We start from the raw sequence: 23,500 nt of genomic DNA on the forward strand, positions 1-23,500 counted from the left end.
CAACTAAATGGAGGGATAAAAATCCTCAAGAACCTGTCAAGTTTAAATTCACTAAAGAATTTAAGACAAAAACTACCTTTGATCTCGACAGTATCAGCCCTGAACCCAAGCAAGAAAACCATTCCAGTTGGCAAGCAAGAAACTGTAGGAAGGGGAGCAGAAGCAATAGGAAAAGGAGAACTCGCCGGGCATGACGCCTGCACTGGTGCCCCCATTACAATCAGAGACAGAATATAACTTCCACCCTGTGAGAACAAAAAAGAAAAAAATTAAGACCCATTTGCACAAAACAACTGCAGCAAAGTAATTTTTAGCACAGCAGAGGCACACACTGACCTGTTGTCGGACAGGACAGCCACGGAAAGGTACGGAAAAAGAAACATCCCGACGAACTCTCTTCACAGAGATAGCACAGCTGGCTGGAATTTCAGACACAGGCACTGGAGATCCCACTCCTATTTAAAAGAAATCATACCATAACAGACCTTATAAAACGTGAAAAGGAAAACAAAAAGTTGTATAGGCTTACCTCCATCAACCAGGAAGTGGGGCATTCTTGGGCCAGGAACACGCAGGGTCATAGCATCATTTCCACAGTGCACAGAAGTACCCAGGCGTTTCAATTTAGCCTCAGCAAATTGGAATTGGGCTTAATTTATTTAAATGAGACAGGTCAACCAGTTGTCCATTTGAATAAAGCTGCAATTTCAACATTTACAATTAACATACCTTGTTCACTGGACCAGTATCCGGTAGGCTGTTCTGCTTGTCTTTCAGCGGAATCATTTGATACACCACTGCCAATAATAACCTTGCCAATATTGGGTGTTCTGTGGGCAATGGTGCCATGCGAAAAACCCATTCCTGAAAAAGCAGCATGACCAATTCTTAAACAGCTTGCGGTCACCACAGTCAAGCTGAAAAGTAAAAGATCCCTAAGCCCCAGCATCGCAAGGGCAATACTTTATTTTACTCTACTTGTGTGTGCCACTATAACACTTCAATACAGTGAGGAAAAAAAAACTTAACTGCAAAAGTTTAAAATCTCATCGAGACTATTTGCTATTTGTACTCACCTTTTGTTATCAATCGCTTGGTAATTTACATGGCTGACCAATCAAATCTGTCAACTGTGTAATCAATCATCACTTAGATTATGGCTTTCACCTGTGTCTCATTACGCTGTGAGTTAACACAAGGTATGAAAATATCTAGGAAATGTGAAGCCTTTATTGATTGACATTATTTTATATTCTCGTTTTAATGATTTACAATGCGGTTTTAGTGCATTTTTTGTTTGGTTTTCCAGTTTGTTAAAACAAAGTTGTTTCGCAATACATACACTTAAAAATGCCGAGTTATTTTTTAACCCAACAGCTGCGTTGCGCCTGGTGGGTTATTTTGTTGGGTTATTCTTCCAGTGTTGGGTCGTTTTTTGAGTCACCCGAACGCTGGGTTATCAGTTGGGTCCAATTGAGTGACGGTTGAGAGAGCAAACTCCTCCTCGACGATTCCGACAAACTTTATATTCCCAGCTTTTGATCCACCTCAGGAAAAAGAGAGTACAGATGTTATACGGAGAAAAGAAAGGTATGTTTGAGAGTTTTCAATCTATAAAAATATTACATTACATAAAAAATGCAAAAGTATGCAAAATGCGCATGTTGGTATTAGGTTTGAAAAGTAACGTTACAATCTAGCCTCGCTAGCTAGTCTGTAACATGATGCCCACGTTGTTAAACCTAAGCGTTAATCATTTAAACGTCCTTTAGTCAACATTTCCTATGAAATTTGTTACTTGCGAGTCGTTGGTTTGGTAGTTTAAGGTCGACACAAAAGATGGTGTTTAATGATAAATGACTGTACCTCCCCAACAATAATTCTAGCACTGCCTTGTAGCGTAGTTACAGAGGCTGCTGCTAACACGCATGTTGAGCAATTTGTTTTGAATCTCTGAATTTCGAAGTGGTCAAAAGGTGTTTTAGTTTTCAGTAAACAAACTAATGTTACTCCCATGAAACTGTTAAAGGGATAGTTCTCCCAGGTTGGTTGATCTTGACATTTATTTTGTATGAGGTTTCAGTTCATTTTCTTGTCCGCCTGGTCAGCCAGTAATTTGACCCAATGGTAAGGTCTTGAGGGCTGACCTAGTTTAATATGGTTTGCAACTTGTTTGTTACTATACTGAGGGCGTCCTGTTGGAATGTTTTACTTTAACCCAAGTGTTGTATTTGTGTTGCCACTACTCAAACATTCACAGAAAAAAAAAATTGTCATTCAAGCTTTATTAGGTTTGTTCAAGAACCTGAAAGACAAAACATGACACTACAGCATGAATAGAAAACAAATTTAAGAACTTATCCAGATTTAGGACTATGAGGACCAGGTCTTCCGGGTCCGGGCCTTTGAGGCCCAGGTTTTCCAGGTCTTCCGGGTCCGGGCCTTTGAGGCCCAGGTTTTCCAGGTCTTCCGGGTCCGGGCCTTTGAGGCCCAGGTTTTCCAGGTTTTCCAGGTCTTCTGGGTCCGGGCCTATGAGGTCCGGGCCGCCCAGGTTTTCCTGGTCTTCCGGGTCCGGGCCTATGAGGTCCGGGCCGCCCAGGTTTTCCAGGTCTTCCGGGTCCGGGCCGCCCAGGTTTGCCTGGTCTTCCGGGTGCGGGCCTATGAGGTCCGGGCCGCCCAGGTTTGCCAGGTCTTCCGGGTCCGGGCCTATGAGGTCCGGGCCGCCCAGGTCTTCCGGGTCCGGGCCTTTGAGTTCCAGGTTTGCCAGGTATTCCGGGTCCGGGCCTTTGAGGCCCAGGTTTTCCGGGTCCGGGCCTATGAGGTCCGGGCCGCCCAGGTCTTCCGGGTCTGGGCCGCCCAGGTTTGCCAGGTCTTCCGGGTCCGGGCCTTTGAGAACCGGGCCGCCCAGGTTTTCCAGGTCTTCCGGGTCCGGGCCTATGAGGTCCGGGCCGCCCAGGTTTTCCAGGTCTTCCGGGTCCGGGCCTATGAGGTCCGGGCCGCCCAGGTTTGCCTGGTCTTCCGGGTGCGGGCCTATGAGGTCCGGGCCGCCCAGGTTTGCCAGGTCTTCCGGGTCCGGGCCTATGAGGTCCGGGCCGCCCAGGTCTTCCGGGTCCGGGCCTTTGAGGTCCAGGTTTGCCAGGTATTCCGGGTCCGGGCCTTTGAGGCCCAGGTTTTCCGGGTCCGGGCCTATGAGGTCCGGGCCGCCCAGGTCTTCCGGGTCTGGGCCGCCCAGGTTTGCCAGGTCTTCCGGGTCCGGGCCTTTGAGAACCAGGTTTTCCGGGTCCGGGCCTATGAGGTCCGGGCCGCCCAGGTTTTCCAGGTCTTCCGGGTCCGGGCCTATGAGGTCCAGGCCGCCCAGGTTTTCCAGGTCTTCCGGGTCCGGGCCTATGAGGTCCGGGCCGCCCAGGTTTGCCAGGTCTTCCGGGTCCGGGCCTATGAGGTCCGGGCCGCCCAGGTTTGCCAGGTCTTCCGGGTACGGGCCTATGAGGTCCGGGCCACCCAGGTTTGCCAGGTCTTCCGGGTCCGGGCAGCTTAGGTTTGCCAGGTCTTCCGGGTCCGGGCCTTTGAGGTCCGGGCCGCCCAGGTTTTCCAGGTCTTCCGGGTATTCCGGGTCCGGGCCTTTGAGGCCCAGGTTTTCCGGGTCCGGGCCTATGAGGTCCGGGCCGCCCAGGTCTTCCGGGTCTGGGCCGCCCAGGTTTGCCAGGTCTTCCGGGTCCGGGCCTTTGAGAACCGGGCCGCCCAGGTTTTCCAGGTCTTCCGGGTCCGGGCCTATGAGGTCCGGGCCGCCCAGGTTTTCCAGGTCTTCCGGGTCCGGGCCTATGAGGTCCGGGCCGCCCAGGTTTGCCTGGTCTTCCGGGTGCGGGCCTATGAGGTCCGGGCCGCCCAGGTTTGCCAGGTCTTCCGGGTCCGGGCCTATGAGGTCCGGGCCGCCCAGGTCTTCCGGGTCCGGGCCTTTGAGGTCCAGGTTTGCCAGGTATTCCGGGTCCGGGCCTTTGAGGCCCAGGTTTTCCGGGTCCGGGCCTATGAGGTCCGGGCCGCCCAGGTCTTCCGGGTCTGGGCCGCCCAGGTTTGCCAGGTCTTCCGGGTCCGGGCCTTTGAGAACCAGGTTTTCCGGGTCCGGGCCTATGAGGTCCGGGCCGCCCAGGTTTTCCGGGTCTTCCGGGTCTGGGCCTTTGAGGTCCGGGCCGCCCAGGTCTTCCGGGTCTTCCGGGTCCGGGCCTTTGAGGTCCGGGCCGCCCAGGTCTTCCGGGTCTTCCGGGTCCGGGCCTTTGAGGTCCGGGCCGCCCAGGTCTTCCGGGTCTTCCGGGTCCGGGCCTTTGAGGTCCGGGCCGCCCAGGTCTTCCGGGTCTTCCGGGTCCGGGCCTTTGAGGTCCGGGCCGCCCAGGTCTTCCGGGTCTTCCGGGTCCGGGCCTTTGAGGTCCGGGCCGCCCAGGTCTTCCGGGTCTTCCGGGTCCGGGCCTTTGAGGTCCGGGCCGCCCAGGTCTTCCGGGTCTTCCGGGTCCGGGCCTTTGAGGTCCGGGCCGCCCAGGTCTTCCGGGTCTTCCGGGTCCGGGCCGCCCAGGTCTTCCGGGTCTTCCGGGTCCGGGCCGCCCAGGTCTTCCGGGTCTTCCGGGTCCGGGCCGCCCAGGTCTTCCGGGTCTTCCGGGTCCGGGCCGCCCAGGTCTTCCGGGTCTTCCGGGTCCGGGCCGCCCAGGTCTTCCGGGTCTTCCGGGTCCGGGCCGCCCAGGTCTTCCGGGTCTTCCGGGTCCGGGCCGCCCAGGTCTTCCGGGTCTTCCGGGTCCGGGCCGCCCAGGTCTTCCGGGTCTGGGCCTTTGAGGTCCGGGCCGCCCAGGTCTTCCGGGACTTCCGGGTCCGGGCCTTTGAGGTCCGGGCCGCCCAGGTACAGTCGGGGCTGCCGTTGGCAGTGTCAAAGGGCAGGAGAGAATCACTTCACGGTCAAGGTATAGCAAATTAAGATGCCTTTCCGTATCCTGAAAAAGAATCATAATATGACACCTGTTTGTGAAGTACAAAAAAAGCAGCAACGAAACAGTGTAGTTGGCAGGAATGTTAAATCTTACCTTCAATACCCAACACCTCCCTGTAAATGGTGCTGTAAAAACCAGAGCACCTTCAATCGTATCCAATGTGAACCCACATTTGGAGTACTCTAACAGCAGAGGCTGCCATAATCCATCAACTAAATGGAGGGATAAAAATCCTCAAGAACCTGTCAAGTTTAAATTCACTAAAGAATTTAAGACAAAAACTACCTTTGATCTCGACAGTATCAGCCCTGAACCCAAGCAAGAAAACCATTCCAGTTGGCAAGCAAGAAACTGTAGGAAGGGGAGCAGAAGCAATAGGAAAAGGAGAACTCGCCGGGCATGACGCCTGCACTGGTGCCCCCATTACAATCAGAGACAGAATATAACTTCCACCCTGTGAGAACAAAAAAGAAAAAAATTAAGACCCATTTGCACAAAACAACTGCAGCAAAGTAATTTTTAGCACAGCAGAGGCACACACTGACCTGTTGTCGGACAGGACAGCCACGGAAAGGTACGGAAAAAGAAACATCCCGACGAACTCTCTTCACAGAGATAGCACAGCTGGCTGGAATTTCAGACACAGGCACTGGAGATCCCACTCCTATTTAAAAGAAATCATACCATAACAGACCTTATAAAACGTGAAAAGGAAAACAAAAAGTTGTATAGGCTTACCTCCATCAACCAGGAAGTGGGGCATTCTTGGGCCAGGAACACGCAGGGTCATAGCATCATTTCCACAGTGCACAGAAGTACCCAGGCGTTTCAATTTAGCCTCAGCAAATTGGAATTGGGCTTAATTTATTTAAATGAGACAGGTCAACCAGTTGTCCATTTGAATAAAGCTGCAATTTCAACATTTACAATTAACATACCTTGTTCACTGGACCAGTATCCGGTAGGCTGTTCTGCTTGTCTTTCAGCGGAATCATTTGATACACCACTGCCAATAATAACCTTGCCAAAATTGGGTGTTCTGTGGGCAATGGTGCCATGAGAAAAACCCATTCCTGAAAAAGCAGCATGACCAATTCTTAAACAGCTTGCGGTCACCACAGTCAAGCTGAAAAGTAAAAGATCCCTAAGCCCCAGCATCGCAAGGGCAATACTTTATTTTACTCTACTTGTGTGTGCCACTATAACACTTCAATACAGTGAGGAAAAAAAAACTTAACTGCAAAAGTTTAAAATCTCATCGAGACTATTTGCTATTTGTACTCACCTTTTGTTATCAATCGCTTGGTAATTTACATGGCTGACCAATCAAATCTGTCAACTGTGTAATCAATCATCACTTAGATTATGGCTTTCACCTGTGTCTCATTACGCTGTGAGTTAACACAAGGTATGAAAATATCTAGGAAATGTGAAGCCTTTATTGATTGACATTATTTTATATTCTCGTTTTAATGATTTACAATGCGGTTTAGTGCATTTTTGTTTGGTTTCCAGTTTGTTAAAACAAAGTTGTTTCGCAATACATACACTTAAAAATGCCGAGTTATTTTTTAACCCAACAGCTGCGTTGCGCCTGGTGGGTTATTTTGTTGGGTTATTCTTCCAGTGTTGGGTCGTTTTTTGAGTCACCCGAACGCTGGGTTATCAGTTGGGTCCAATTGAGTGACGGTTGAGAGAGCAAACTCCTCCTCGACGATTCCGACAAACTTTATATTCCCAGCTTTTGATCCACCTCAGGAAAAAGAGAGTACAGATGTTATACGGAGAAAAGAAAGGTATGTTTGAGAGTTTTCAATCTATAAAAATATTACATTACATAAAAAATGCAAAAGTATGCAAAATGCGCATGTTGGTATTAGGTTTGAAAAGTAACGTTACAATCTAGCCTCGCTAGCTAGTCTGTAACATGATGCCCACGTTGTTAAACCTAAGCGTTAATCATTTAAACGTCCTTTAGTCAACATTTCCTATGAAATTTGTGACTTGCGAGTCGTTGGTTTGGTAGTTTAAGGTCGACACAAAAGATGGTGTTTAATGATAAATGACTGTACCTGCCCAACAATAATTCTAGCACTGCCTTGTAGCGTAGTTACAGAGGCTGCTGCTAACACGCATGTTGAGCAATTTGTTTTGAATCTCTGAATTTCGAAGTGGTCAAAAGGTGTTTTAGTTTTCAGTAAACAAACTAATGTTACTCCCATGAAACTGTTAAAGGGATAGTTCTCCCAGGTTGTTGGGGCTAATGTGTTGATCTTGACATTTATTTTGTATGAGGTTTCAGTTCATTTTCTTGTCCGCCTGGTCAGCCAGTAATTTGACCCAATGGTAAGGTCTTGAGGGCTGACCTAGTTTAATATGGTTTGCAACTTGTTTGTTACTATACTGAGGGCGTCCTGTTGGAATGTTTTACTTTAACCCAAGTGTTGTATTTGTGTTGCCACTACTCAAACATTCACAGAAAAAAAAAATTGTCATTCAAGCTTTATTAGGTTTGTTCAAGAACCTGAAAGACAAAACATGACACTACAGCATGAATAGAAAACAAATTTAAGAACTTATCCAGATTTAGGACTATGAGGACCAGGTCTTCCGGGTCCGGGCCTTTGAGGCCCAGGTTTTCCAGGTCTTCCGGGTCCGGGCCTTTGAGGCCCAGGTTTTCCAGGTCTTCCGGGTCCGGGCCTTTGAGGCCCAGGTTTTCCAGGTTTTCCAGGTCTTCTGGGTCCGGGCCTATGAGGTCCGGGCCGCCCAGGTTTTCCTGGTCTTCCGGGTCCGGGCCTATGAGGTCCGGGCCGCCCAGGTTTTCCAGGTCTTCCGGGTCCGGGCCGCCCAGGTTTGCCTGGTCTTCCGGGTGCGGGCCTATGAGGTCCGGGCCGCCCAGGTTTGCCAGGTCTTCCGGGTCCGGGCCTATGAGGTCCGGGCCGCCCAGGTCCGGGCCTTTGAGGTCCAGGTTTGCCAGGTATTCCGGGTCCGGGCCTTTGAGGCCCAGGTTTTCCGGGTCCGGGCCTATGAGGTCCGGGCCGCCCAGGTCTTCCGGGTCTGGGCCGCCCAGGTTTGCCAGGTCTTCCGGGTCCGGGCCTTTGAGAACCGGGCCGCCCAGGTTTTCCAGGTCTTCCGGGTCCGGGCCTATGAGGTCCGGGCCGCCCAGGTTTTCCAGGTCTTCCGGGTCCGGGCCTATGAGGTCCGGGCCGCCCAGGTTTGCCTGGTCTTCCGGGTGCGGGCCTATGAGGTCCGGGCCGCCCAGGTTTGCCAGGTCTTCCGGGTCCGGGCCTATGAGGTCCGGGCCGCCCAGGTCTTCCGGGTCCGGGCCTTTGAGGTCCAGGTTTGCCAGGTATTCCGGGTCCGGGCCTTTGAGGCCCAGGTTTTCCGGGTCCGGGCCTATGAGGTCCGGGCCGCCCAGGTCTTCCGGGTCTGGGCCGCCCAGGTTTGCCAGGTCTTCCGGGTCCGGGCCTTTGAGAACCAGGTTTTCCGGGTCCGGGCCTATGAGGTCCGGGCCGCCCAGGTTTTCCAGGTCTTCCGGGTCCGGGCCTATGAGGTCCAGGCCGCCCAGGTTTTCCAGGTCTTCCGGGTCCGGGCCTATGAGGTCCGGGCCGCCCAGGTTTGCCAGGTCTTCCGGGTCCGGGCCTATGAGGTCCGGGCCGCCCAGGTTTGCCAGGTCTTCCGGGTACGGGCCTATGAGGTCCGGGCCACCCAGGTTTGCCAGGTCTTCCGGGTCCGGGCAGCTTAGGTTTGCCAGGTCTTCCGGGTCCGGGCCTTTGAGGTCCGGGCCGCCCAGGTTTTCCAGGTCTTCCGGGTATTCCGGGTCCGGGCCTTTGAGGCCCAGGTTTTCCGGGTCCGGGCCTATGAGGTCCGGGCCGCCCAGGTCTTCCGGGTCTGGGCCGCCCAGGTTTGCCAGGTCTTCCGGGTCCGGGCCTTTGAGAACCGGGCCGCCCAGGTTTTCCAGGTCTTCCGGGTCCGGGCCTATGAGGTCCGGGCCGCCCAGGTTTTCCAGGTCTTCCGGGTCCGGGCCTATGAGGTCCGGGCCGCCCAGGTTTGCCTGGTCTTCCGGGTGCGGGCCTATGAGGTCCGGGCCGCCCAGGTTTGCCAGGTCTTCCGGGTCCGGGCCTATGAGGTCCGGGCCGCCCAGGTCTTCCGGGTCCGGGCCTTTGAGGTCCAGGTTTGCCAGGTATTCCGGGTCCGGGCCTTTGAGGCCCAGGTTTTCCGGGTCCGGGCCTATGAGGTCCGGGCCGCCCAGGTCTTCCGGGTCTGGGCCGCCCAGGTTTGCCAGGTCTTCCGGGTCCGGGCCTTTGAGAACCAGGTTTTCCGGGTCCGGGCCTATGAGGTCCGGGCCGCCCAGGTTTTCCAGGTCTTCCGGGTCCGGGCCTATGAGGTCCGGGCCGCCCAGGTTTTCCAGGTCTTCCGGGTCCGGGCCTATGAGGTCCGGGCCGCCCAGGTTTTCCAGGTCTTCCGGGTCCGGGCCTATGAGGTCCGGGCCGCCCAGGTTTTCCAGGTCTTCCGGGTCCGGGCCTATGAGGTCCGGGCCGCCCAGGTTTGCCAGGTCTTCCGGGTCCGGGCCTATGAGGTCCGGGCCGCCCAGGTTTGCCAGGTCTTCCGGGTGCGGGCCTATGAGGTCCGGGCCGCCCAGGTTTGCCAGGTCTTCCGGGTGCGGGCCTATGAGGTCCGGGCCACCCAGGTTTTCCAGGTCTTCCGGGTCCGGGCCTATGAGGTCCGGGCCGCCCAGGTCTTCCGGGTCCGGGCCTATGAGGTCCGGGCCACCCAGGTTTGCCAGGTCTTCCGGGTCCGGGCAGCTTAGGTTTGCCAGGTCTTCCGGGTCCGGGCAGCTTAGGTTTGCCAGGTCTTCCGGGTCCGGGCAGCTTAGGTTTGCCAGGTCTTCCGGGTCCGGGCCTTTGAGGTCCGGGCCGCCCAGGTTTTCCAGGTCTTCCGGGTCCGGGCCTATGAGGTCCGGGCCACCCAGGTTTGCCAGGTCTTCCGGGTCCGGGCCTATGAGGTCCGGGCCACCCAGGTTTGCCAGGTCTTCCGGGTCCGGGCCGCCCAGGTTGCCCAGGTCTTCCGGGTCCGGGCCTATGAGGTCCGGGCCGCCCAGGTCTTCCGGGTCCGGGCCTTTGAGGTCCGGGCCGCCCAGGTCTTCCGGGTCCGGGCCTTTGAGGTCCGGGCCGCCCAGGTCTTCCGGGTCCGGGCCTTTGAGGTCCGGGCCGCCCAGGTCTTCCGGGTCCGGGCCTTTGAGGTCCGGGCCGCCCAGGTCTTCCGGGTCCGGGCCTTTGAGGTCCGGGCCGCCCAGGTCTTCCGGGTCCGGGCCTTTGAGGTCCGGGCCGCCCAGGTCTTCCGGGTCCGGGCCTTTGAGGTCCGGGCCGCCCAGGTCTTCCGGGTCCGGGCCTTTGAGGTCCGGGCCGCCCAGGTCTTCCGGGTCCGGGCCTTTGAGGTCCGGGCCGCCCAGGTCTTCCGGGTCCGGGCCTTTGAGGTCCGGGCCGCCCAGGTCTTCCGGGTCCGGGCCTTTGAGGTCCGGGCCGCCCAGGTCTTCCGGGTCCGGGCCTTTGAGGTCCGGGCCGCCCAGGTCTTCCGGGTCCGGGCCTTTGAGGTCCGGGCCGCCCAGGTCTTCCGGGTCCGGGCCTTTGAGGTCCGGGCCGCCCAGGTCTTCCGGGTCCGGGCCTTTGAGGTCCGGGCCGCCCAGGTCTTCCGGGTCCGGGCCTTTGAGGTCCGGGCCGCCCAGGTCTTCCGGGTCCGGGCCTTTGAGGTCCGGGCCGCCCAGGTCTTCCGGGTCCGGGCCTTTGAGGTCCGGGCCGCCCAGGTCTTCCGGGTCCGGGCCTTTGAGGTCCGGGCCGCCCAGGTCTTCCGGGTCCGGGCCTTTGAGGTCCGGGCCGCCCAGGTCTTCCGGGTCCGGGCCTTTGAGGTCCGGGCCGCCCAGGTCTTCCGGGTCCGGGCCTTTGAGGTCCGGGCCGCCCAGGTCTTCCGGGTCTTCCGGGTCCGGGCCTTTGAGGTCCGGGCCGCCCAGGTCTTCCGGGTCCGGGCCTTTGAGGTCCGGGCCGCCCAGGTCTTCCGGGTCTTCCGGGTCCGGGCCTTTGAGGTCCGGGCCGCCCAGGTCTTCCGGGTCTTCCGGGTCCGGGCCTTTGAGGTCCGGGCCGCCCAGGTCTTCCGGGTCTTCCGGGTCCGGGCCTTTGAGGTCCGGGCCGCCCAGGTCTTCCGGGTCTTCCGGGTCCGGGCCTTTGAGGTCCGGGCCGCCCAGGTCTTCCGGGTCTTCCGGGTCCGGGCCTTTGAGGTCCGGGCCGCCCAGGTCTTCCGGGTCTTCCGGGTCCGGGCCTTTGAGGTCCGGGCCGCCCAGGTCTTCCGGGTCTTCCGGGTCCGGGCCTTTGAGGTCCGGGCCGCCCAGGTCTTCCGGGTCTTCCGGGTCCGGGCCTTTGAGGTCCGGGCCGCCCAGGTCTTCCGGGTCTTCCGGGTCCGGGCCTTTGAGGTCCGGGCCGCCCAGGTCTTCCGGGTCTTCCGGGTCCGGGCCTTTGAGGTCCGGGCCGCCCAGGTCTTCCGGGTCTTCCGGGTCCGGGCCTTTGAGGTCCGGGCCGCCCAGGTCTTCCGGGTCTTCCGGGTCCGGGCCTTTGAGGTCCGGGCCGCCCAGGTCTTCCGGGTCTTCCGGGTCCGGGCCTTTGAGGTCCGGGCCGCCCAGGTCTTCCGGGTCTTCCGGGTCCGGGCCTTTGAGGTCCGGGCCGCCCAGGTCTTCCGGGTCTTCCGGGTCCGGGCCTTTGAGGTCCGGGCCGCCCAGGTCTTCCGGGTCTTCCGGGTCCGGGCCTTTGAGGTCCGGGCCGCCCAGGTCTTCCGGGTCTTCCGGGTCCGGGCCTTTGAGGTCCGGGCCGCCCAGGTCTTCCGGGTCCGGGCCTTTGAGGTCCGGGCCGCCCAGGTCTTCCGGGTCCGGGCCTTTGAGGTCCGGGCCGCCCAGGTCTTCCGGGTCTTCCGGGTCCGGGCCTTTGAGGTCCGGGCCGCCCAGGTCTTCCGGGTCTTCCGGGTCCGGGCCTTTGAGGTCCGGGCCGCCCAGGTCTTCCGGGTCTTCCGGGTCCGGGCCTTTGAGGTCCGGGCCGCCCAGGTCTTCCGGGTCTTCCGGGTCCGGGCCTTTGAGGTCCGGGCCGCCCAGGTCTTCCGGGTCTTCCGGGTCCGGGCCTTTGAGGTCCGGGCCGCCCAGGTCTTCCGGGTCTTCCGGGTCCGGGCCTTTGAGGTCCGGGCCGCCCAGGTCTTCCGGGTCTTCCGGGTCCGGGCCTTTGAGGTCCGGGCCGCCCAGGTCTTCCGGGTCTTCCGGGTCCGGGCCTTTGAGGTCCGGGCCGCCCAGGTACAGTCGGGGCTGCCGTTGGCAGTGTCAAAGGGCAGGAGAGAATCACTTCACGGTCAAGGTATAGCAAATTAAGATGCCTTTCCGTATCCTGAAAAAGAATCATAATATGACACCTGTTTGTGAAGTACAAAAAAAGCAGCAACGAAACAGTGTAGTTGGCAGGAATGTTAAATCTTACCTTCAATACCCAACACCTCCCTGTAAATGGTGCTGTAAAAACCAGAGCACCTTCGATCGTATCCAATGTGAACCCACATTTGGAGTACTCTAACAGCAGAGGCTGCCATAATCCATCAACTAAATGGAGGGATAAAAATCCTCAAGAACCTGTCAAGTTTAAATTCACTAAAGAATTTAAGACAAAAACTACCTTTGATCTCGACAGTATCAGCCCTGAACCCAAGCAAGAAAACCATTCCAGTTGGCAAGCAAGAAACTGTAGGAAGGGGAGCAGAAGCAATAGGAAAAGGAGAACTCGCCGGGCATGACGCCTGCACTGGTGCCCCCATTACAATCAGAGACAGAATATAACTTCCACCCTGTGAGAACAAAAAAGAAAAAAATTAAGACCCATTTGCACAAAACAACTGCAGCAAAGTAATTTTTAGCACAGCAGAGGCACACACTGACCTGTTGTCGGACAGGACAGCCACGGAAAGGTACGGAAAAAGAAACATCCCGACGAACTCTCTTCACAGAGATAGCACAGCTGGCTGGAATTTCAGACACAGGCACTGGAGATCCCACTCCTATTTAAAAGAAATCATACCATAACAGACCTTATAAAACGTGAAAAGGAAAACAAAAAGTTGTATAGGCTTACCTCCATCAACCAGGAAGTGGGGCATTCTTGGGCCAGGAACACGCAGGGTCATAGCATCATTTCCACAGTGCACAGAAGTACCCAGGCGTTTCAATTTAGCCTCAGCAAATTGGAATTGGGCTTAATTTATTTAAATGAGACAGGTCAACCAGTTGTCCATTTGAATAAAGCTGCAATTTCAACATTTACAATTAACATACCTTGTTCACTGGACCAGTATCCGGTAGGCTGTTCTGCTTGTCTTTCAGCGGAATCATTTGATACACCACTGCCAATAATAACCTTGCCAAAATTGGGTGTTCTGTGGGCAATGGTGCCATGAGAAAAACCCATTCCTGAAAAAGCAGCATGACCAATTCTTAAACAGCTTGCGGTCACCACAGTCAAGCTGAAAAGTAAAAGATCCCTAAGCCCCAGCATCGCAAGGGCAATACTTTATTTTACTCTACTTGTGTGTGCCACTATAACACTTCAATACAGTGAGGAAAAAAAAACTTAACTGCAAAAGTTTAAGATCTCATCGAGACTATTTGCTATTTGTACTCACCTTTTGTTATCAATCGCTTGGTAATTTACATGGCTGACCAATCAAATCTGTCAACTGTGTAATCAATCATCACTTAGATTATGGCTTTCACCTGTGTCTCATTACGCTGTGAGTTAACACAAGGTATGAAAATATCTAGGAAATGTGAAGCCTTTATTGATTGACATTATTTTATATTCTCGTTTTAATGATTTACAATGCGGTTTTAGTGCATTTTTTGTTTGGTTTTCCAGTTTGTTAAAACAAAGTTGTTTCGCAATACATACACTTAAAAATGCCGAGTTATTTTTTAACCCAACAGCTGCGTTGCGCCTGGTGGGTTATTTTGTTGGGTTATTCTTCCAGTGTTGGGTCGTTTTTTGAGTCACCCGAACGCTGGGTTATCAGTTGGGTCCAATTGAGTGACGGTTGAGAGAGCAAACTCCTCCTCGACGATTCCGACAAACTTTATATTCCCAGCTTTTGATCCACCTCAGGAAAAAGAGAGTACAGATGTTATACGGAGAAAAGAAAGGTATGTTTGAGAGTTTTCAATCTATAAAAATATTACATTACATAAAAAATGCAAAAGTATGCAAAATGCGCATGTTGGTATTAGGTTTGAAAAGTAACATTACAATCTAGCTTCGCTAGCTAGTCTGTAACATGATGCCCACGTTGTTAAAACTAAACGTTAATCATTTAAACGTCCTTTAGTCAACATTTCCTATGAAATTTGTGACTTGCGAGTCGTTTGGTTTGGTAGTTTAAGGTCGACACAAAAGATGGTGTTTAATGATAAATGACTGTACCTGCCCAACAATAATTCTAGCACTGCCTTGTAGCGTAGTTACAGAGGCTGCTGCTCACACGCATGTTGAGCAATTTGTTTTGAATCTCTGAATTTCGAAGTGGTCAAAAGGTGTTTTAGTTTTCAGTAAACAAACTAATGTTACTCCCATGAAACTGTTAAAGGGATAGTTCTCCCAGGTTGGTTGATCTTGACATTTATTTTGTATGAGGTTTCAGTTCATTTTCTTGTCCGCCTGGTCAGCCAGTAATTTGACCCAATGGTAAGGTCTTGAGGGCTGACCTAGTTTAATATGGTTTGCAACTTGTTTGTTACTATACTGAGGGCGTCCAACAATTCTGTGAAAATGTTTTACTTTAACCTAAGTTGTATTTGTGTTGCCACTAGTCAAACATTCACAGAAACAAAATTAGTCATTCAAGCTTTATTAGGTTTGTTCAAGAACCTGAATGACAAAACATGACACTCCAGCATGAATAGAAAACAAATTAAAAATGTATCCAGATTTAGGCCTATGAGGCCCGGGTCTTCCAGTTACGGGCCTTTGAGGCCCGGGTCTTCCAGTTACAGGCCTTTGAGGCCCGGGTCTTCCAGTTAAGGAAACTTTAATTAGGTAAAATGTATTATACTTCTTTATATATTAATTATAACCCATTGTTCTCTCGGTAGGCCAGTTTCCTTACATTCTTCTCTTGACTATTTTCTTCTCTGTTTTTCTCTTTATATATGAACTAATTGATAAAGAAACCCTCCTGATGGACATCCACTTCGCAAAGTGCACACCACACTGTTACCTACAAACTCCCAGGAAAAGAATCCTCTTCAGTAAGACTGCTCCATGGATATGTCAGGTTAAGCAATACTTGAACCGAAAGAACTAACGCTGTTTAAAATGTTTTGTGAGTTTAAATGAAGAGGAAAGTTCTCTGACTAATACATTCCATGCAAATATCAACCAATACCATGAAAAAAAAAGTTTTTACTAAAGGTTTTTACTGTACTAACTGCAGCTAATCAACATTTGGTGGTTCAAATACCCGTGTGAGGTCTCTCTTCAAGTTAAGGTATTATTGCTTCATGTTTGTACATTTAAGTTCACAGAAATCCCACAAAGTTTGTTGCCTCCTAAATACGGTGTCCTTTTTCACATACATAATGCTTGTATATTTCATTTTTTTATAGAAAACTTGTGCATATGTAGTGGGATGGCCTTTTTTTAAGAGTAGTCTGCGTGGCCCCTTTAAAAATAGCGGAACATTAAGTGGGTGGGTACGTCAGGTAATTACGTACCTATATAGATTCAGGTGAGTTAAGTGCGTCATGACATTGCATCGATGTGACCTGTTTGTGTTGCTCTTGAATCTCCTTCACTCCTCGAGAAAGGTAGGCTCTGTTAAACTGGTGGATCATAGACGGGAGGGAAATATAAATCTAGAATAGGGGTGTTAGGAATTTAACTTAATTCACAAGTTTGCTTAATGTGCTTGCTTGATGTAATTTTAGATTAGTCGGGATTTGTCCAGACATTGCTAGTGAGCATGTGTGAGTGAGTGTCTTGCACGTGAAAGGTAATATTATGTTTCCCTTACCCGGTTTGTGTGACTATAAATCTGAGAGGAGTGGGGAGGGAGCAAACGAAAATGTTATTTGTTTTTCAGAAGTTGCTAGCTGCTGTTTTGCTGTGGTTAAAATATCGTTTCCTGTTTGGGAGGCGGGATTCTCTTGTTGCATTGAACGCTCGTGATTGCATGGACTGCTCGCGATCGCCTTGAACGTTGTACAACGCACACGTTGGATACGACGCCTATACAACGCTCACCTTGGATACGCTCTAAACCCGTGGCCGTTGACTCTGGTGCCATCGGGGCTCGCTCATGTCGCTGGCGTATTTTCATTTGATTTGAGTCTATTCATTGTTTGTGTATTTGGTTTAAATGTGTGTGTAACAGAGTGAAATTGAAATTTCGTTTTGTTACGCTGCTTTATTGTATTATTATTATTATTAGGTATTGTTTATTTACCAATTTATTTAGTCTGTTCCTTTCTTTATTTGGGTTGGTTGTATTCTTTCGTTGTCTCGCTTTACATTTATCCCGCTCTATTTCGGAATTTAGTAATTGTGGTTTATTTGTTCTGTTGCTCTTTTGGCCTTGGTTTATCTGATTGGCGTTGAGTGGGTTTAAATTAATTATATAGTTTTGGTTGGTTTGAAGTGTTTTGATTTGCATTTATTTTGTTTTCTGAATGGAGTGGTGAAGTGTTCAAGCCAAGACATAACGTGAAAGACGGGAACCAACTTTAATTTATTTGTTGTGAATTGTATCTTTGTAAGTATATTTTTTCCTTTCTTTTTGGGTGCGTGTGGCCAGTGTATGGGTGGCCGGCCCAGTAGGAACTGTCTAAACAAAGCCCAGTGGGATGATTCCTTCATATTTATTAAATTTTATCACTGATGTTGAGCTCCAGGTGTTTTTTTAATAACTTAAATAAATACATTTTTGGTCAGTGGTCTTGTCTCTGCTCGTCCTTTTCATTTGGTTGAAAGCCTGTAATTGGGGAGGCTCAGAAATTGGGGTTTGAGTACGGGTTTACCAGTGTAAGTTAATGATCGTCAGTCATACGGTCACACATAGCCTGATATTTTATCCTCTCAGTCCGTTTCTATCTACAAGGGTTTAGTGAAATACTTTTTTATAGTGATTTTATGTCACATCCAAAACGCTGGAAGTGCCCTAAAGCATTTTACATTCAGCATTTTACATTTACTGTAAACTCCACATATACAGTTACAGTAATCTAATCTTCTATTTTTCAGAAGAAAACTGCTAAACATTACAATTGTTTAAAGACTAGTAACATTATTCCCACAAGCTTTGGGGGATTTCATCAAACCAGTCGTTATCACCAGTTTTAGAATATCTATATCCCTCTCCCACACTTTCTAATGTCTCTGGAGTCAGTGATGCAAGGGGCTCAACTATAGACCCATGATCCTGTTGAACGGCAGTCCCAAAATCATGTGTGGGGCTGGGGCTTGAGCAACGATCTAAAGTCCCTGCAGACCCTGTTAGTTGGGCAAGGTTATGTGCTGTTACTCTAAAATTCTCCCTCATTTTTATGAGGTGGTTAGTGGTGATGGGCAAATTTTTTTACCCAGATTTGGAACAACTCAAAGGTGCGTAAATGAGAGAATTAAATTTTTTTGTGTGAAGTTCCCCTTTAACCAAAGAAATCACCCATGTTCTTGCCATTCTACACCACCCCCAGCGGTTTTGGGGTTGCAAAGATTCAGTGGATTACCACTGTCAGACCTCTGTCGGCACACTGTCGACAAGCCGATCAATGAAAAAATGCTGTCAGTCTGCCAGCTTTTCTTGGGTAGCACCCCACCAGCGGCTTGCCGCCACTGGGCCTCTGTTGGTACGGCAGTGGCTAACTGGGCGGCACAGATTAAGTGGCTTGACACAGACGGACAACCACCGTGACAATGTCTGCATGCCGACCAATGTAAAAATGCTGTTTGTCTGCCAGCTTTTTTTGGGTGGTAAACTACCAGGGGCTTGCTGCCGCTGGATCGCTATTGGTACAGCAGTGGCAAACTTACAAGACATGATTTATTTATTCATTTTTACAGTCAAAGTAATCTTAAGGATTGAATAAACTGGCTTTTTTGTTAAATCAAAAGGCTATTAATTTGCAATTTAATGATAATTTATTTAGATTTATTAGTTTGGCATTCGTGTGGCATTCAAACACTGCAGCGGAAGGTGTTACCATGGAACCAGGGCAAGCAGCAAGCTTTGTTCTGACGTTTTTCTTCAGTGTTTTCAGGTAAATTTAGTCACTCAAATCACACAAATAATACACAGAACTGTTGTTGACAATTTAAATAATTGTAATTGAGGAGTATCTTTTGAATATTTACTTATTTATTTACTTAGACTAATGAGTGAGTGTGTGTGCCCTGCGATGGGTTGGCACTCCATCCAGGGTGTATCCTGCCTTGATGCCCGATGACTCCTGAGATAGGCACAGGCTCCCCGTGACCCGAGGTAGTTCGGATAAGCGGTAGAAAATGGAATGGAATGGAATTTACTTAGACTTTTTTCTTGAAGACATGAAACCATTTCTGTTAGCATTTTAACCGATTTCAGAAGAGGCTAACATTAGCTCTATAGCTCTAGCGCTTGTTTGTTAAAGTTTGGGTTTGTAATATCATCCTTATTTTGTAGTTGAGAGGTTTGGATAGCTTTGTAAATGTTGTCAATTGATTATTGGATGCATTTACAGTTGAAAGAAAAAGTATGTGGACCCTTTGGGCTTACTTGGATTTCTTCATAAATTTGTCATAAAATGTGTTCTGATCTTCATCTAAGTCACAACAATAGAGAAACACAGTCTGCTTAAATTAATACCGCACAAACATTATACGTTTTCATGTTTTTATTGAACACAACATGTAAGCATTCAAAGTGCAGGGTGGAAAAAGTATGTGAACCTTTGGGTTTAATAACTGGTTGACCCTCCTTTGGCAGCAATAACCTCAACCAAACGTTTCCTTTAGTTGCAGATCAGACCTGCACAACGGTCAGGAGAAATTTTGGACCATTCCTCTTTACAAAAGTGTTTCAGTTCAGCAATATTCTTGGGATGTCTGGTGTGAATCGCTCTCTTTAGGTCATGCCACAGCATCTCAATCGGGTTGAGGTCAGGTCTCTGACTGGGCCACTCCAGAAGGCATATTTTCTTCTGTTGAAGCCATTCCGATGTTGATTTACTTCTATGCTTTGGGTCGTTGTCCTGTTGCATCGTCCATCCTCTGTTAAGCTTCAGTTGGCGGACAGATGGTCTAAAGTTTTCCTTCAAAATGTCTTGATAAACTTTGGAATTCATTTTTCCATCGATGACAGTAATCCGTCCAGGGCTTGAGGCAGCAAAGCAGCCCAGAACCATGATGCCCCCTCCATCATATTTCACAGTTGGGGTGAGGTTTTGATGTTGGTGTGCTTATGTCCTTCTGGCGCACTAGTTTTTCTTTCTTTGTTTTTTTCCGGTATCCGTTCTCTCTCGCTCTCGCTCGCTCGCTCTCGCTCTCTCTCTCTCTCTCTCTCTCTCTCATTTTAGCAAATATATTTTGGTATATTTTCTGAACACTATACTTTTAGTTTTCAATGTTTTGCCTTTACTCTTGAATGTTCAGCCTCATTAGTCAATAATTAAGTGTCGCATGAATTGTTCTTGAGCAGCAAATCAGCGTATTAGAATGATAAATAAGATAAGTAACGTCACAAAACTCTGGACTATTTGTAGTCCATCACTGAAAGCAATATACTCCTAGACTCCAAATACAAACGGCAGTTATACTAAATCCTTCTCCTTTTGCTTTCCTGTTTCTCCCTCCGAGGGATGCACATCCTTAAGTAACTATAGAGATTATAGTAGCTTCAGTTTGAATCCAGGATCACTTGTGAAGACTTCCGATGACACCAACACTCATGAAGACTTCAGAAGATGGCAGATATAGATAGACGTACAAAACTGCCAAATATGATATATTGTAATCACTGCGTAAATTTGCAGATTTTCAACCCACCTTTGTATTGTTACAATATTGGCAATATATTTGAACAGGCAATGTTTACTCTTTTCACAGTTACTCATATTGAGATATTCCCATTTATTTGTCCACAAACCTCTGCTGGATAATGAGTTTTGCATCATCCACATATTGTTAATTAACATATATTATATACCGTACAAAGTTGGTTGAAAATCTGCAAACTTACCCTATAATAATATGTTATTTTTAATAGAACATGACTTTAAATACATGAGTTGTATTATCTTAGAGCTATAGCGATATTAACTTTATTTGTTGCCAGAAGATGTTTCTCAGTAAGTCTAAGCCCCCTCTGGCTGATTAACTTCTGATTTATTATAACATTGAAACATGCATTTTCTGTAAAGCTTCTGTGATATTGTTTACATTTTAAAAATGGCTAAACCCTTAACACTGCTAACCTGGGATTTCCTGTGGTAAAACAATCATGTCATGTTGCCATCAAATTATGTTTTTTTTTATATATAAAGGTTCTACTATGGTTATATTATAGGAATGCAGGAGTGCTGTGGTAGCCTTTAGTTTCTGAAAACCATTGGAACAGTTTATAATATGGACGTGGCAAGAGGGGCGTGGTTCAGCACGGTCTGTGCGGAGAGAGAGAGACGGGAGAAGAACGGCGAGTAAGCAGATCAACGACATATTGAAAACACCTGCTTCTCATTGTAGTAATTGGCAAGTATACGCTTTAAAAGCCAGCGGAGAAGATGGAAGAGCAGAGAGAGACCGACTGGGAAACGGACCACGAAAGAAGCCGCGAGACATTGCGTCCAGATTCTATGAAGGAATCTTACTCGACATGGAGTTGTATGAAGTGACTGTGTATACGGGAAGTTGTAAACCCGGAAGTGATTGTAATAAAAACAATCTTACGTTTCCCAGCCACGCCGACCCCGCCTCCTTTCTTTTTTGCAAGACAACTTTGTTTCAATGGATACTACTGTGAAAGTAAGACCATGGTTATTTTTGGATTTACTGTGGTTTTCCTACAATTATCAAAGTTATTATTGGTTTCTTTTGTGTTTACTATGGTCTTACTGGAAACATGGATAACTATATAAGTATGGATGCAAATTAATGTTAACTGAATGCTTCTATTTGTGTAACGTTGGTTAAAAGCATTTGATAACTGTAATGCATTTGTGTATTTGATCTGTTAAAATAATACATTTGCCGTTGCTATTGGATGTGTTTGATCCATTATTGTGTTTAAGGACATTCTGGTTAGCATGATTTAACAATTATGATCGGTGGGCCGACCGTGGACCGCCAGTAAACATTATTGATAAACCAGCGGTTCAGCAGCGGACTGCCGGCAGAGATATGGTAAATGCCGCTGGTTGACCGCTGGAAAAATGAGCAAAAAGCCTATGGACCACAGTCGGTTGCCGCCAGTGGACCGCCAACTTTGCCACCGGTGGTCCGCCGCTGGTCTTATGTTAGCTGGGACTAGTCCACAGACCGTCATTGCTGCCGAAGTCGTGGGACTTCCCGTGTGACTCCGCCAGCACTGAGATAGTCGTGCCCCCCACTGCTTCTCTGCAGCCGACCACACCTACCGTTGGCCGGTCGTAGAAGCCGAGGAGGGGGGCACTGCCCATCACCTGGAGGTGTTCATATATGGGGGGGCTCATGTCATGATTCCACCATGTCATGTCTATTCTTGGTCTTAGTGCAGAGTCATGGCATAGCCTTAGGTTGTGTGTGGAGGGAGAGATAGTGATCCTATCGGCTTGCTATATTCTGTGCGTCTTTGTTCCATCACGTTTCCTCGCTTATGTGCTTTTTGCACATAAGCGTGTTGCTCCAGGGGGGATTGTCCCTGTAATAAGTGCACTGTAAGTCGCTTTGGATAAAAGCGTCTGCCAAATGACTAAATGTAAATGTAAAAATGTAAATAAATCCCTGTGTTACCCCTACGACGATGCCTGCGCTTGGGTTCATCTATCATGACAGAATCCCTGATCGTGAAGTAATTGACGAGCTAGAATATTACCTTTATCAAACCAACTTTTAAAAAAATACTTTGTGCCTAACGATGTGGAGAAAAAATTGTGCTTGTAGATCAACTTCCAAGCCAACAAAGCCGAGCATGAAAATAAGGCAATTTAACTGGTAATTTGTTTATCTAATAATCACTCATTAATAAAAAAAGACCACCAAGTTGGTCACACAACAGTCTTTAAACGGAGCCAGTCAACGAAATGACGCAATCGAGACACGGGAGAGCCTACCCAATCGAATTTGCGTAAATCTTCTTCTAGCGCCAATTGTCGTGTTTTATATTACGATATATAAACTGTTACATTACTTGCTCAAACTGCCTGAATAGAGTCATGTAAACGCAATTAGCCTGGCCGTTAAACTTATCATCATTGCAAATTATATGTACAAATGTCATTATGACGGTCATATTCGCGTGACCCAAATTGACACAGGTGCGATGTCGCTCGTCAATATGCGACGAGTCGAAAGTGAGAATGTGCTGAAACATTAAGGGGCTGTGTCCACAGAGGCGTTTACGCCTGCGGCCGGCGTGTTTTTTTTTTTTTCGCTCAGCGCTTGTTCTATGCACCTGTTGGCGTTATTTTAATGACAAATGTCGCGAGCACATTTTTACAAGTCGAGAGCGCATTTATACACCACGAGCTTGCGAATCTCTCCGCTCTCACGCCGATGTCCTTTGTTCAAGCACAAAACGGGACGCGCGCTCCGAATTATACGCTGCTCTCTTATGAATGTTCTCTGCTGTCGCTCGGTGAGTGTGTGCGCACTCAAAATGCCTGCCGTGCGTTTATTGGATTCCTTTTGTGCCAATAAGTACGAACGCGAAATAAAAAAAACCAAACAAAAATAAACAACACGAAAGAAGAAATACACTTTGAAAACGAAAACAATGAACTCCAATTGCAAACTTTTAACATACTTTCAAACAAACTGCATTCATCATCAAATGTTTTCTAATTATCCTTTTCGAAAATCATTGTTTATGAATACGATGCCCGAGATTTCGTTTGCGCTTCATTATTTTTCGTTTACACTGCAAAAAGTTACGTTCGGACTTTTGGCACAAACCTCTCGCGTGGGCGGGAGTTAACAGTGCTTTACTCTCATTGGCTAGTCAGATTTTGATCGACAGGTCCGTGACCTGGAAGTGGAAGAAGTCTTAGTGGCGGCGCGCAACTTTAGAAAGCGATCTGGAGGTGGACGGTGAAGTTACTTGTGATTAGTTACCTTTGTTATTAAACGGGTTTTCTTGCTACAGCTTGGATTGAAATGTACGGAGCCCGGCTAGTCTTTTTGCATAACCTTACATTTTTAGAAACATCTACTATTCATTTACATTCTTAACAAGTAGTGCTGTTATTTTCCTCAAATGCGGTCAATTATGTAAATGAATAAAAGGAACCAGTGTTTAAATACATT

General features: G+C 49.3%; 1 protein-coding gene and 1 long non-coding RNA gene across 3 annotated transcripts; one reads left to right on the top strand and one right to left on the bottom strand.

Moving 5' to 3' along the window:
• Positions 1 to 899: 899 nt before the first annotated feature.
• Positions 900 to 14,066, bottom strand: LOC130433879 (uncharacterized). 2 transcript variants are annotated; one of them, XM_056763657.1, is made up of 13 exons: positions 13,931 to 14,066; positions 13,318 to 13,452; positions 13,118 to 13,237; positions 12,925 to 13,043; positions 12,665 to 12,833; positions 6,516 to 6,720; positions 5,906 to 6,040; positions 5,706 to 5,825; positions 5,513 to 5,631; positions 5,253 to 5,421; positions 5,061 to 5,179; positions 1,343 to 1,547; positions 900 to 917 (listed from the first exon to the last, which is right to left on the bottom strand). In XM_056763657.1, the coding sequence occupies exons 7-12, from the start codon at positions 6,036 to 6,038 to the stop codon at positions 1,524 to 1,526; spliced, it is 684 nt and encodes a 227-aa protein (XP_056619635.1). In that variant the 5' UTR covers positions 6,039 to 6,040; positions 6,516 to 6,720; positions 12,665 to 12,833; positions 12,925 to 13,043; positions 13,118 to 13,237; positions 13,318 to 13,452; positions 13,931 to 14,066; the 3' UTR covers positions 900 to 917; positions 1,343 to 1,523. The 2 variants fall into 2 exon arrangements, with proteins under 2 accessions (XP_056619635.1, XP_056619637.1); XM_056763659.1 differs by lacking the exons at positions 900 to 917; positions 1,343 to 1,547; positions 5,061 to 5,179; ... (2 more) ...; positions 5,706 to 5,825; positions 5,906 to 6,040 and adding an exon at positions 6,076 to 6,093.
• LOC130433880 (uncharacterized) lies at positions 13,954 to 16,914 on the top strand. The gene is made up of 3 exons (XR_008908622.1): positions 13,954 to 14,178; positions 15,199 to 16,022; positions 16,113 to 16,914. It is a non-coding gene; the product is annotated as an uncharacterized LOC130433880 (long non-coding RNA).
• The last annotated feature ends 6,586 nt before the right edge of the window (positions 16,915 to 23,500 follow it).

Source organism: Triplophysa dalaica, chromosome 13 (genome assembly GCF_015846415.1).
Source record: "Triplophysa dalaica isolate WHDGS20190420 chromosome 13, ASM1584641v1, whole genome shotgun sequence".
NCBI classification, from domain to species: domain Eukaryota; kingdom Metazoa; phylum Chordata; class Actinopteri; order Cypriniformes; family Nemacheilidae; genus Triplophysa; species Triplophysa dalaica.

What these genes read in the sequence shown, in the direction of transcription:
- LOC130433879 (XM_056763657.1), bottom strand. Translation starts at nt 6,038, where the DNA reads ATGGGTTTTTCTCATGGCACCATTGCCCACAGAACACCCAATTTTGGC. An exon ending in CCACTTCCTGGTTGATGGAG is followed by an intron (nt 5,632 to 5,705) that starts GTAAGCCTATAC and finishes TCTTTTAAATAG; the next exon opens with GAGTGGGATCTCCAGTGCCT. An exon ending in GCTGTCCTGTCCGACAACAG is followed by an intron (nt 5,422 to 5,512) that starts GTCAGTGTGTGC and finishes TTGTTCTCACAG; the next exon opens with GGTGGAAGTTATATTCTGTC.